Source organism: Apodemus sylvaticus, chromosome 20, assembly GCF_947179515.1.
Source record: "Apodemus sylvaticus chromosome 20, mApoSyl1.1, whole genome shotgun sequence".
In the NCBI taxonomy this organism is placed as follows: Eukaryota; Metazoa; Chordata; class Mammalia; order Rodentia; family Muridae; genus Apodemus; species Apodemus sylvaticus.
The window spans coordinates 47,868,151-47,882,645 of NC_067491.1; the positions used below are offsets into that span (position 1 = coordinate 47,868,151).

The following is a 14,495-nucleotide window of genomic DNA, read 5'->3' on the forward strand; positions in this document are numbered from 1 at the left end:
TTTTATTTGGTTATAATTTAGTGGGACTTTTGGGGGATGTTTTTTCTTGGTTTGGGCAGGATTCTATGATTGTATTGGGCTCTTGAGACAGAATGTGAAGTCACATGGGTAGAGGTGAGGGCGAGGATCTGGGACTTGGGGGAGGGGACAAATGTGGCCAAAATATATTTAAATTTCAGATTTTTTTAAGTGATAAAAATAAAATATAATCAAAATAAAACATAATAAAATAGAGAGAGAAAGAGAAATGACCAGAATGAAGGATGAGACACTGAAGAGTGTGGGCGTGGCCTCTCTAAAGACGTTTCCAGGAAAGGTAGGTGGTTATAAATCTACAGGGTGATCTTGATTAAGCTTTTCTGAACTGAGTTGCAAAGGAACCTAATGGGAAGAAAGGCGTGGATGCTGGAAAGAGATAGAGTGGGGATGTGGATAGAGAGGAGCCTGAGGATGATGTCACAGCCAGGCCAAGAAGTAGCCTCCACTGGAGGACTCAGTGGAGTGCAAGAGAGGCAAGAAAGAGATAGAGTGGGGATGTGGATAGAGAGGAGCCTGAGGATGATGTCACAGCCATGCCATAAGTAGCCTCCACTGGAGGACTCAGTGGAGTGCAAGTGAGGCAAGAAAGAGATATCCCTGACGCTGAGCAAGCTCTCTGTTGGTCCCTTTCCCTCTGAGTCAGGTTTCTGACTAATTACTAGGGCCATTCGAGAAAGCCATCTCCGTATAACATACCCATTTCTCCTGCCCTCAAACCCCCAGGGTACCTGACCTTGCGGGACAAATACAAAGCTCTTGTTAGAAAAGACTCCGCCTTCTCGGATCGTCACGACCTTACCAGTCAGCATGCTTCAGGTGAGGCAGCTGCCATCCTTGGCTTAGGAAATGTGGCTTGTTGAGAGAGCACACAGAGACCGTGTCCAGTCATATTTGGGTGGGCGCGAGACGAAGCTTCAGAGTCTGAACGTCAAGCACACCTCAAGTGTCTGGGGAGACGGCTCGCTCAGTCTATAAAGCTCTTGCAGCTCAAATATGTGCAGTCAAGTTCAGAACAGCAAAAGCAAAATAAAATAAAAACCAAGGAAGACGAGGTGGCCAGAAAGTCTCGCCAGATGGATTAGCTACTGGCTCAGTGAGAGATACTGTGTCAAAAAAACAAGGTGGAGACTGACTGAGGAAGAAGGTGTTCAGTGTTGACCTATCATCCTCTGGTTCCAGACACATGTAGACACATATAGCAGAGAGAGAGAGAGACAGAGACAGAGACAGAGGCAGAGGCAGAGGCAGAGGCAGAGACAGACAAACAGAGACAGAGAGAGACAGAGAGAGACAGAGAACATCTCAAATATTGTAATGTGGCCACCATGATAGACATGGTTAAAGTACATTGCATACTGTAGAATTAATAGAATTCAACTGAGGTATGTGGAATGAATCCCATTGAAGACTTTTCCCCAGCCACGGTTCCTGGTGCTGCAGTTCAACAAACCACCAGCAGGTGGCAAGCGACCCACACGTCCCACAAAGGAAAATAAGTCAATTACCAGGTCCTCAAATTCCTGATGAGAAACCTGGTCTAGTCAAATATGAGTATCCTGTTTCTCTAGCAACGCTGTGGAGAGCAGTGGTGTTCCATTCCATTACACGCGAGTCACGATGCACCAAAGACCTGGCGTTTACCCTGGTCCCTAGCACTAATCATTTGACTCTGGAAAGCCTTCTGGCTAGCAAGACCCATAATTTGAGCACCACGATTGCCCACATAATGAAAGCGAAGGGTGATGTCATTTGCCCCCGGAGGTTATTTTAGAGGGGAGACTAGAAAAAAAAATAGGAGTTCAAAGAGGAACGTGGCTGTCATTAGAGATTGTGTGGTCCAGCTTGTATTTTCTACACTGTCAGAACATCTGCTTAGGGGAGAGACTGGGTGATTTGAAGATTGCATGCATTTGAAGTTCATTGCTTTTACACGAAATTTATATCTGGGGTGTATTTAAGTACGTGGGGTGGGGTCTAGAGATATAAGGAAGATGGAGGAATCCGGCCCCTGTTTTGTTTTGTTTGGATTTTTTGTTGTTGTTTTTTTGTTTTTTGTTTTTTGTTTGTTTGTTTGTTTTTTGCCCTGCTGTGTCTTAATAGACTTTCTTCCCTTCCACACCGACTATTCCAACTATGACTTCATGAGAAGCGGCGACCATGACCTGCTGCCCACCTTTCAGTTTGCCACAGTTCTGTGGTAGAGCAATGATCATAGCAGCCTTAATCGATTTTTGGATTGAATAGTATTTTCTAACACTTAACAGGACTGATGTATACCTCGTGCTACATAGTTTAGTGTGAGCGTTCTACTTATTACACACTCTTGCAGGTTCTCTGTGCTTGACAATGTCAGAATTTTATAAATAGTAAGCCCTTAGATCTTGTCTTTGCTGCTGTCTGAGGCTTCATGAACATGAAATATACTTATTAAAATTACGCCCTAGGAAGGATTGCAGGGACAGGGGCAGGCATGTGCCAAAGGGATAGGAACTTCACTGGAAAATCAACATAGTCAACTGACCTGGGCCCTTTGGGCCCTCAGAGTCTGAACCACCAATCAAAGAACATGCTCAGGCTGGACCTAGGCCTCGCCACACATATGTAGCAGATGTGCAGCTTGGTCTTCATGTGGTATCTCGAAGCTATTGCCTGTCCGTGGGATATGTTCTTCTAGCTGGGCTGCCTTATCTGGCCTCAGTGGGAAAAGATGGACGAAACCTTGTGGAAACTTAATGTGTCATGGTGGAGAGATACCCAAGGAGGCTTCACCCAACCAAAGGAGAAGAGGGGGGATGGAGGAGGATTATGGGAAGGGTGACTGGGAGGGGCAATGAGAAGAATGCAAAGTGAATAAATCAAAAAAAAATAAAATTAAAAAATTACCCTCTGATACACACACACACACACACACACACACACACACACACACACACACTGAAAATTGACTGGCTTCTGTTTCTTGCTTGTTCTACAAATGGGCCTATGGAAGAGTGGCCTAGAAGAACCAGACCAGCAAGATTGCTGTGACTGGCCTGCTTCTGCCTCCCCTGAAACCTCTTACTTACCAGTAAACTTTCCATTTGACCTCCAGGGCCAGCATTCAGGGTTTGCCTGAGGTGGAGAGAGCTTCCCTTGCCACACTGACTGATAAACCACAGTATTCCCGGGCCGCACCACCAGGAGTCAGTCTGAGTCTGGACTTTGGGAAGGTGCTGATGGACACAGGACGCGTGGCCACACAATGGTGACACACGACTGACCTCATACACTTGGGTAAACGGTCCTGGCTTTCAGGAAGCTGTAGGAGCAGTTCAGGAACTCCTGAGTGCCAGGTGTCCCTGTCCTTCACCCGCCAGAAGGTTCCCCTTGACCCTGGAAGCATCTGCAGGCTTGCAGAAACTCCTGATTTCCTGAGCTTTCGAGTCCTACTCTCAGGATATGAGTTAGGTTCGTTCCATATTGTGTAAAGAAAAGCATCGCATGGGTGATCTGGCTGGGCAGTGTGACTGGAAGTAAACTTCCAGAGTTCTGAGGCGGGCAGGGAATGGGGTGACTTCACAAGGAGCCCCAGCTGGATGAAAGGAATCATGAGTGTGTGGCTGAGGGAAGGGAGGTGTGTGCAAAAATCAGAAGTAAGGAAAAGGTTTGAGGACAGTAATTTCAGAACGAAGATGGGATGAGAAGACCAGGGTTTGGGTTTAGAGATTTTTTTTTTTTTTTTTTTTTTTTTTGGTTTGGTTTGGTTTGGTTTGGTTGGGTTGGGTTTCGTGTCTTATAAGTAAACGGTCACTCGTACTTAGTAGTAAGCTCTTATCTGCCTCATTAGCATTATCTGCGGCCAACACACTTAAACACTCAAGTTATTTATTATGCCATCCCATAGGGATCGCAGCCCAGGGGCGCAGAGCACAAGACTGGGACCTCAGTAGCCATGCTGCTACCGGAGAGGCTCCGGGGCCCTGCAGCAGTAGACTGTGCAGAGTTGATGCGTGTCTGAAATGTCCTTTCCCATAAATTCATTCCACCGGGACGGTAGGATAGTTCTGGTCCCTCCGAGGTAACCCGGCTTCTGCTGAACACCACGTGAGTGGACTGCTGGGATTTAAGCTTGGTAGAGTGTGAGCTTTCCAGGAGTCTGAGAACAATCTAAAGACTGCACTCTGTCCCCACTCTGCTTCCGCCCCCTCGTTCCAAGATGGTCCATAAAGGGGCAGGGGCGGGGTGGGGGCGGGGTGGGGGCGATGGGCTGAAATCTGGCCACTCACGTCCACAGTTCTATTCACAAAACAGTTTCAAAATAAGTTAACCTCCGCAGGGTGTTTACCCCTCCCCTTCTAATTGTCCCAGTCCCTCCTCCCTCTCCCCGGTCCAGTCTGTTTTATGTCCCTCTGCGTTGTGCCAACTATTTTATCTTTATTCCTTCCCCTTCTCTGTCGCCATTCATTCCCTTTTTGTGTGTGTGGCTTCTGGAGCCGATGTGAGGCTCATTACCACCCACTGCAAACTCACTCCTGTCGCTGAGGTGTTTCTATACAAACTGGAGCGTCCAGTTGTCATATTAATTATTACACTGAGTAATGACTGAAATGGTCAAAATAAGGGGAGACTCAAGAGCGCTTTTTCCTGCTGCTCAAAGATTCAGCAAAGAAGCCCTGCAACAAAGCGCTAATTGGTCCCCAGAAACACTCTGACAAGGCATGGAAGATAGGTTTCACAGAGCCCTGTGATTGTGAGGGAGAAGCTCTGAATAGACCCCACGCTTCTTTTCTAAACTCTCTTGCTGAGCAAAAAAAATGGACCTCTGTTTGAATACTGCCCTGATCCTTGAATACTATACCCAGCAGAGAAAAAAAAAATGCACCATTTATTGTAAGTTTTTTTCCCTTCTTTTTCTTCTTCTTCTCAAGCTATTCAGGGGTTCTCTGTGAAGAATCAGCTGGTTTTGTTTACAGTGAAAGACCTTTGCTTTGTTTTCATTCTTGGAGGAGGTGGGGAGGGGCTGGAAGAAGACCCACGGGCCTAGACAGAGCTGGGCCGGCCTACTGTAACAAGAAAATAGAGTGTAACAAATCCTACAAAAGTTTAGAATGTATTGATTCTTTGGAGAGCTATATAGATTAACGACTTTCTTTATGCTTATCCAAGGAAGGTATTTAATCATAATGTAAATGGGGCTTTAGAAAAAAAATAAAGAGTTAGCATTAGTTCTCCTTATTTGGAGAACTTCAAAAGCTCCTGCAAGGGAGACTGCAAATTACTGCCCCCTCCCCGCCCCCCACCTTCCCTCCTTATCCAAAAAGCCACAATAAAATATACTTTGTGCTTGTTTTGTTTCGTTTTCTCCAACTTTTTTTTTCCTTTTCTTTTTAAGACATATTGAAAAAGTGAATAGCTTCGTTAGAAGCCTGGAGTTCTTGATGCAGGTGCAAGACAGGCTGTTAGGACAAAGCTGCAGAGACCAAATGTGAGGCCCCTGCTCCTCTGTCCACCAGAGTGGCTCTCTCTGCCTCTGAGTCACACCTTGCAGTCACACCGAAGTTACCTGGGACAGGGTGTGCCTGACAAGCGGCCATCATTTAGGGATGTGCTTTTTATTTTCCCCAGGTAGGCTGGTATCTAGCACGGCTTGGGGCAGCTGACCCTCCAGGAATGAGGTCCTGTGTTGTGGCTGGCAGGAACTGTACACCCTCTTTTCTTGGAGCACCTGGGGTTCTTGGATTCAAAACTACTCCAAAACTTGATGTTGTGGATTCAAAACTACTCCAAAACCAAAAATGTTGTGACCAAAGTCAGAGTCCAAGACTCAACTGCATTTGGTTTTTGCTCTTTACCCCTCATTTAAAAGCCACTATAAACACAACATTATTGAGATGTTGTTCTATGGAAAACCTAGTTTAGCTGGGTGGGAGTGGCCCATGCATTTAATCCCCAGCACTTGAGAAACAGAGGCAGGAGGATCCCAGAGTTTGAAGCCATCTTGGTCTACAGAGTCAGTTCCATCCAGGACAGCCAGGGAGAGCTACACGGAAAATACTTGTATCATAGAGCAGAGAAAGAGAGCACAAGAGAGAGAGAGACAGAGAGAGAGACAGAGAGACAGAGACAGAGAGACAGAGAAACAGAGAGAGACAGAGAGAGACTGAGAGACACAGAGAGAGAGACAGAGACAAAGAGAGAGACAGAGAGAGAATGTGGGTAAAGCCTAACATTCCAGAACACTGAAGTCAGGCACAGTCTCTGGTCTAGGAAGCACTTCCAAAGGCTCACTAGGAAAGCCTTCTCCCTTTACAGATTCTCAGCCCTGAATATAGACAAGAACCAATCTAAAGTATGGTGCAGCTCAAGGATATTACTAGAAAAAAAACGAGTGCAGAAACTAAGTCCCTTATTATGTTTAAAGACAAGATAAATGTTCCCCTTCCCCCCAGAATGTCTGTATTCTGGGTAACGCCAAACATGGCCCAATCCCCATCACAGGACAGAACACTCATTGTGTCCTGCCACTTGGAAGACTGGAAGAGCAGCTCCTGATATGCATGGAGCTTTTTACGAAGGAAACTCATCAATGACTTCTGACTTCATTCTCGTAACAGCTTTGACAGATAGACAAAGGGTATGCCTCTGCCCCATTTGGGATAAAGGTATGCAGTACTCTATGAAATATCTTATTCCTTCATGTCCAGATAAATGGGACTTTGTTCAAGTGACCTGGTCAAGGAAAGCCCTGGGGACTTGGTTAGAGTCAACGCACTGGGTGGCAAGGGAGCCACAGACAGTTGATGTGGAATACTGGGCCACTGGTTCTGCTATAGCCTCTTTCATGGGAGACCACACAGCATATCTCTATTTAATGCATTCAAGATTGTTAGTGTTGGAAAAATGCAGTTCCTACCTCTACCACCATCATCATTGGTCTTCATGAATAAAAGAAATGCTTTAACCTTAAATGCTAGGGCGGGGGTGGGGGATTGGGGGTGGTGTTGAATTTCCAGTAGTTAGAACAATCATCACCGTGAGAGACTCCAGGAAGCCAAAAGCTAAGCGTCTCCTGCTCCACACTACTTTGGATCTTAAATATTCCGTAATGCTTCATGAATGAAAGGTTGTTTTCTTCAGGGTGATGCGATGGGATGGTGGTAGAACCTTTAAAAGGTAAGGTTTCCTGGGAGCTTCTGAGATCCCTGCAGGCATCAGGCCTGACGAGGATTATGGAATGTTCATCCCTTTCTGTATTAGCTAGGGTTTCCGTTGCTGTGGTAAAACACCATGACCAAGAGAAACTTAAGGAGGGAAGGATTTTGTCTGGTTGGTTTTTTTATCTGTTTGTCAGTTGATTGGCTTGTTGGTTGGTTGGTTGGTTGGTTGGTTGGTTGCCTGGCTGCCTGGTAGCTTGGTTTTGGTTTAAATATTCTGAGTCACATTGGAGGAAGAAGGAGGGAAGACATCTCCATTGAAAGAAACCAAAGCAGGAACTCAACACAGCAACAGAAGGAGAAGCCATAGACGAATGCTACTTAGTGGCTTGCTCCTGATGGCTTGGTCAGGATGGGACCACCTGCCCAGTGCTGCACCACTCACAATGGACTAGGACCACCTGCCCAGTGCTGCACCACTCACAATGGACTAGGCATCCCCGCATCAATCATTAACCAAACAAGTGCCCGCAGGCTTGTCCGCAGCCAATCTGGTGGAGGCATTTCTCAGCTAAGAGTCCCCGTCCCGACTATGTCTAAGTTTGTGTCAAGTTGGCAAAACCAGCCATTGCAATTGACAATGGAGCAATTATGCACACAAACACATCAGTTATTAAACCATAACCTTCCCTTTCTTGTTCACCTCCAAGATTTCCCATTAATATCAAAATAAAAACATACCATAACTTTAAAAGCCTCCATCTTAAATTTTTTAATATTTTTTAATATTTTAAAAGCCCAGGTTTTCTTTGAATATCCAATATCTCTTTAGTTCTTTATTTTTGAGATTATAATTTAATGACAGTATGTATCCCTTCCCTTTGCTCCTTCTAAGCCTTTCCACATACCCTCCTCTACCCTCATTCAACTTTATAGCCTCATTTTCATTGTTATTGCATGAAAACATGTGTATGCATATATTTTTTCTTAAATCTAGCCTGTTCGTACTGTTACTTCTATGCATGTTTTCAAGACTGACCCCGTGGCGCTGGAAAACCAGTGTGATTTTCCCCTAAACATCTCTTTAAAAGTTCAAAGTCTCTCCATTCTAGGCTCCTATAAAATAAAAAAATAAGTTAAATGCTTTCTTACTCTAAGAGAGAAGAATCAGGGCACGGTCACCATCAAATCAGAGCAGAGCCAAACCCCAGTTGTATGAATAACTTAATGCCCAATATCTGGGACTCACTCATAATCTTCTGGCCTCCCAAGAGCCTGGGCAACCCCAGTTCTCTGGCCATACAAAGCACACAAAACTATGCCATCGGCTCAGGTGGATCCACTCTACAGCTGCGGCTGTCCAAGATAGTAATCTCATGCTACCGGTATCGTGGGTGTGCCAGATTCTCTACTCTAAGTGAGCATGCACCCTCACACAAGGCGTTTCTTCAAGGACTTCAGTCCTGCCATACAATACCAAGCCTAAGTTGTGCTTCAAGTTGCCTCAGGCCTTCAAAACTAGTAGAACCTGGGTGACTCTTACCCATTAATTATCCTAGCAAAGCAAAAAAGTTCACTTTAGTGTTTCTGGCCTCTTGTTAATCACAGCTGACATTTCAGCCTCGGAAGACCAGAAACACGATTCTTCATTTAAAAATAACATGCGAATGGTCTTTGCTTCCCTGTAAAACTTGACAACCCCCAGGCTTTCCATCATCTGCATCTCTTTCAGCCACGCCTCAAGCTCCCACCACAGCACATTGAGCTCTGAACATCCAATGGCTTTTCTAACCCAAAGTTCCCGAGCCCTCCCTACAGCCTCCCAAAACAACATGGTCAGGCCCTCACAACGTTGTACCTGGGACCTAGTGCTACGATAAAGACCATGACCAAGAGCAACTTGGTAAGGAAAGGGTTAATTTTATTTTACAGCGATAGCCCACCGGGAAGGAAAATCCAGGACAGGAACTCCAGGCAGGAACCAAAGCAGAAGCCAAAGAGAAGCACTGCTTACCAGATTGTTTCTTCTTCATAACTTGCTCGACCTCTTTTCTTAGACAACCCAGGACCACTTGCCTAGGGGTAGCACTGCCCAAGGTGAACTGGGCCCCTTCACATCTATCAGTAATAAAAAAAATAAAAATAAAAAATATAAAAAAGTCCCTCATAGATTTGTAAATTGACAATCTGACAGAGGCATCTTCTCAATTAAGATTATACTTCCCCAGATATGTCTAGGTATGTCAAATTGACAAGAAAAACAACAAAACTCTTCTCTTGCCCATCCTCCCCCCCCACCCCTGGCTGTAAAAAAAAAGTAATTTTACTATTTTATGTATTTCACCCACGATACTCCATTTCACACAGGTTCAGAACAAAGGAGCCAATTGTTTGCATCTTAAAATCTCTAAAACTGTGAGCTTAGACGAATCCTTCTTTTTCATAAAGCACTTGAGACATTTAGTGGTTTTGCCATACACACACACACCCTCTCACAACTTGTGTCCTAGATGGGTGTTTGAGAGTGGCTTCACTGATCCAGTCTCTGCTTCTGTGGGGTGTAGGGAACCATGGTGCAGGTGAGGAAACAGATTTCCAGAGGTCAGTCAGCTAGCTATGACAGAGCCCACCAGCTGTGCGAGTGGGGAGCACCACAGAATCTGCCTGGCTGCAATCCTGCAACAGGAGCAAGTGTCTGAATCACTTAGGAAGTCGTCCTTTGTTTCTGTACCAAGATTACTCAGAGTACTCTTAAGTACTCGACAGTAGATGTCTAGGACATCTCTCTGGGTCATCCTTGTGGTCCCTTTAGAATGACCCATCTCCACAAAAAGAAACTCAGCTAGAAGCAATTTTTCCCAGCCGGAAGTGGTGGCCAATGCTCATATTCTCAGTACTACGGAAGCTAAGGTAGAAAGATTGTCAAGAGGTCTAGGCCAGCTGAGGCTATGCAATGAGACACTGAAAAAAAAATCGCTCCTATCATGATTAAAATAATAATAACGACGATAACTAGAAGCCATTATCCTGGTACTTCACCACCACAATCGTTACTGAACTCCAGTACTTAATCAGACCTGGAGACTTCTGGAAAAATCTACCAGAGGAGTGAGTGCCCTTCGCCTAGTTCTGCCTATGTAGGCCAGACCACAGACTACCCCAGGGTGCACCAGAGAAGTCTGAGACCTTTGCCAGCAGGGCTTGGCTTTTCTAAACTGGACTTGGTTCGGACAGAGAGTGCCAGGCCAAGGGCCCAGGGAATGCGCCTGGGCAGGCACTGTCCCAGCAGCCCAGTGACCGCTGTAGGCGCCTCCCCTTCTCTCGCGGTGGCGGTGCCAGCGCACGGCCTTAGCGGGCTCCGCTCCCAGTCGCCTGCCACTGGTCGGCCAGGCACACGCCTGGGGCGGGATGGATGCTGCGCCAACGCCTCCAAGGCGCCTGCGACGACAGGGCGGGACCAGGAGGGAAGCCTTTCTGTTAGCTCTAACTCAGTCACCCTCCATTCTGCACAGCCCACAGCTTCTTTCTCCAGAAGATTTGAAATATCCCAGAGTGCTCTCCTTTGCCATTGCGTCTATCAAACAGCTACATAGGAGTAGTGGGTGGTATAGAGGGCCAGAAACAGATTACCCTGAGTGCCTTACTGCATAGACTTCTCTCTACACCACTGACCAAATAATCACACCTCTGCACAGCCACCTGTCAGTATGCGCGCGCACGCGCGCGCGCACACACACACACACACACACACACACACTGTTTTTTAAGTTGAGGGGTGTCTCACAATGAAGCTCAAGCTAGCTTCCAACTTATTCTCCTGCCTCAGCTTCTTAGAGAACTATCAGCCTATCCTGCTCATGTCTCCTTTAGCGGTCCAGTACATCCTGTCCTTGATGCCGAATGGAACAGCAGTGGCAACCCTGTAGGGCTTGCCAGAGAGAAAGGCTGCTCAGACAGGGTAGAACTTACCAAGCACTAGCAAGGGGCTAGATAGAACTCAAGTTCTCATGCGGTGAGCGACCAATATTTTGCTCCCTAGTGTGCAAACGCTCTCCTCTCCCACCTTCCCAAACCTAATGGCATATATATATATGTTAAGGTCACCAAAAAATCCTCCGGAGTTACTGCGGAGAGAAGAAAGGGGGGGGGGGTTCGGAACAGAAGCCCAATGCTCCACTTCCATGAATTCCCTTTGCCACTTTGTCTGCCGTGCATTTTCTTCCAAGTTCTCAGGAGACTCCAAAGACACTTTTCCACCTAGGCTCCCCAAGTCCCAAAGTCTTTTGCGCCCCCCTTTTGAAAAAAAGACCCCCATTTCTAGAGCCACCCCCTGGCTCCCCCAGAGCCACCGCCCCGAGCGCGCGGCCTGTTTATTCAGCCGGGAGTCCGGCACGCGCCAGGCGCACGCACTGCAACAACAAACCCGGCTGAATGGAGAGTTTGCAAGGAGCGGGCGCGGGCAACCAGAGGGGGGGTGGGGGTGGTTAGAGGGAGGGAGCTGAGGGGGTGGGGGAAGAGGAGGGGGAGTGGGGGCTGCAGCCGCCCGCTGCAGCAGCGGGGAGTGGGGGGCGAGGCGGGGCCAGGGCTGCGCGTGGGGCTGGGTGTCCCATTGAAAAGGCGGCTGCACCGCAGCCGCCCAGCAGTCTCTCACTGCTGGCCAGGGAACGTGGAAGGCGTACCGGCTGGGAGCCGGTTAGGGAGGGCGAACTTGGGGGGGAGACGAGCGAGGAATTAGAAAGAAAGGGGGTTCAACCAAATAATCCCAGAAGCAGGCTCGAGCCCAGGCTGGAGCAAGGGAGAGCGGACGCAAGAGAGCAGCAGCCCGGGAGCGGCTCGACCTGGCAGAGCGCGCTCGGCGCTGACTTTTGCGGCTGCTTTCCTTTCCCCTTTCCTCTTTTAAAACCGAGAAGGCGCCAGCGGCGGCCGCACACGCGAGCGCCACGCGAGGCTCCCGAAGCCAACCGCGGCGGGAGGAGGGGAGGGAGGAGGCGGCGCGGAGGGAAGACGATCGCCCAGGCACCTTCCTCGGCTGCAGCCTGACCACTCTGCCTCCTTCTGCGCGTTTCTTCCCTTTTAACTTTCCTCCGGGGCTCGTTTTCTCCTCTCTCCTTTTTCCTCGCCCCCCTTTGATCGTGCTTCGCGGTCCCGCTTCCCGCAAGCGCTCTGCGCGCCCTGCGTCCCCAACTCGTTCTCCCCCGCGACAGTTTGGCCTGGCATGGAGAGCTCTGGCAAGATGGAGAGCGGAGCCGGCCAGCAGCCGCAGCCCCCGCAGCCCTTCCTGCCGCCCGCAGCCTGCTTCTTTGCGACCGCGGCGGCGGCGGCGGCGGCAGCGGCAGCCGCAGCTCAGAGCGCGCAGCACCACCAGCAGCAGCAGCAGCAGCAGCAGCAGCAGCAGGCGCCGCCGCAGCAGGCGCCGCAGCTGAGCCCGGTGGCCGACGGCCAGCCCTCAGGGGGCGGTCACAAGTCAGCGGCCAAGCAGGTCAAGCGCCAGCGCTCGTCCTCTCCGGAACTGATGCGCTGCAAACGCCGGCTCAACTTCAGCGGCTTCGGCTACAGCCTGCCACAGCAGCAGCCGGCCGCCGTGGCGCGCCGCAACGAGCGCGAGCGCAACCGGGTCAAGTTGGTCAACCTGGGCTTTGCCACCCTCCGGGAGCATGTCCCCAACGGCGCTGCCAACAAGAAGATGAGCAAGGTGGAGACGCTGCGCTCTGCGGTCGAGTACATCCGCGCGCTGCAGCAGCTGCTGGACGAGCACGACGCGGTGAGCGCTGCCTTCCAGGCGGGCGTCCTGTCGCCCACCATCTCCCCCAACTACTCCAACGACTTGAACTCTATGGCGGGTTCTCCGGTCTCGTCCTACTCCTCCGACGAGGGATCCTATGACCCTCTTAGCCCAGAGGAACAAGAGCTTCTGGACTTTACCAACTGGTTCTGAGGGACTGCCAGGCCCTACTGGGAATGGACTTTGGAAGCAGGTATACTTCATGTGGGCATAGGCAGAGCCTTTCTTGACTGGACCCCCTTATTCTCTTTTGGGGCGGGGGTGTGTGTGTGTGTGTGTCATGGAAAGTAAGGGCTGTATCCAGGAACGCGGGGGGGGGGGGAGGAGATTACTATGTTGTTAGCTTGTCTATTTTAAGTTCTAGTATGTTAGCTTCAGTCTTGGGCCCTGCAAATGGCTTTGCCCAAGTTTTCAAGAACGGAAGGTAGAGGTGAGGAGCAGAGATCCTGGGTACTGAGTCCTTGGACTTTGTCCAAAGAGATGTTTTACTTGACAGACTCCCCCAAGCCTCCATAGCCTCTGCTACAGCCCTCCAAATTCACACTAACCTCTCTGGTTTCTCATTACAGGGTGGCAGCAGACCCTGTGTCTTTAATGTTTCTAGTCAACGTCGTCAAAAGGGGAGGCAGAAAAACAAGGAAAAGAAGAAGAAGAAGAAGAAAACAAACCAACAAACTGGACAGACAACCTCCAGGGACACCTTGACTAAGATGCTAATGTTCTCAGCAAGCAGGGATGGGCTCCACTCCCATCATTTCCAGACATGAGAAAAGGGACTGGTGTCTGAAGCTAACTAAGCCCCCCCCCCCGCCCCCCCGGAGTCACAGATGGTGTGCCAAAGTGATGGGTTCCTTTCCTGGAGCAACACACACACACACACACACACACACACCATATATTAACTCCCAGACAACCACTAACAGGCAGGGCTGAAAGCGCGAGCAAGTGCCTTCACCTCCCACTCTCTGTCAAAGCTGTCTTAGCCCCCTGAAACTGGGTTGATGTCTTTCCTCAGTCACCCCCCATTCCAGCGAGCCGTGGACATTCGATGGCAGTGAAGCTCCGTTCTGCTGTGCTCAGTTCTCAGATGGACAGCCTTCCCTCTCCTGGTGGCCTCCTCCCCAAACCCCACATTCAACCACCCATGGTCTTTGCTTCTGTTTTCTTCATAGAATGCTTCCAATCTTTGTGAATTGTTTTTTTTTTTTTATTATAAGAAAAAAATCTATTTGTATCTATCCTAACCAGTTTGGGGGATATATTAAGATATTTTTGTACATAAGAAAAGAGAGAGAGAAAAATTTATAGAAGTTTTGTACAAACGGTTTAAAATGTGTATATCTTGATACTTTAACATGCGATGCGATTACCTCTGCATACTTTAGATGTGTAGTTCATTTTATAACTGCCACCTCCCCTCCACCCCCGATGTGGTTTTGTAAAGAACTCTCCTCATAGGTGAGATCTAAATGCCACCAGAATGACTTCAGCACCAATGTGTCTTACTTCACAGAAACGTGGTTAATGTATTAATGATGTTA

The 14,495-nt window shown here is 48.6% G+C and overlaps 1 protein-coding gene across 1 annotated transcript; it reads left to right on the forward strand.

Moving 5' to 3' along the window:
- Positions 1–12,387: 12,387 nt before the first annotated feature.
- On the forward strand, positions 12,388–13,107 carry Ascl1 (achaete-scute family bHLH transcription factor 1). Its single transcript, XM_052165024.1, has one exon. The coding sequence runs from the start codon at positions 12,388–12,390 to the stop codon at positions 13,105–13,107; it is 720 nt and encodes a 239-aa protein (XP_052020984.1).
- Positions 13,108–14,495: the final 1,388 nt, after the last annotated feature.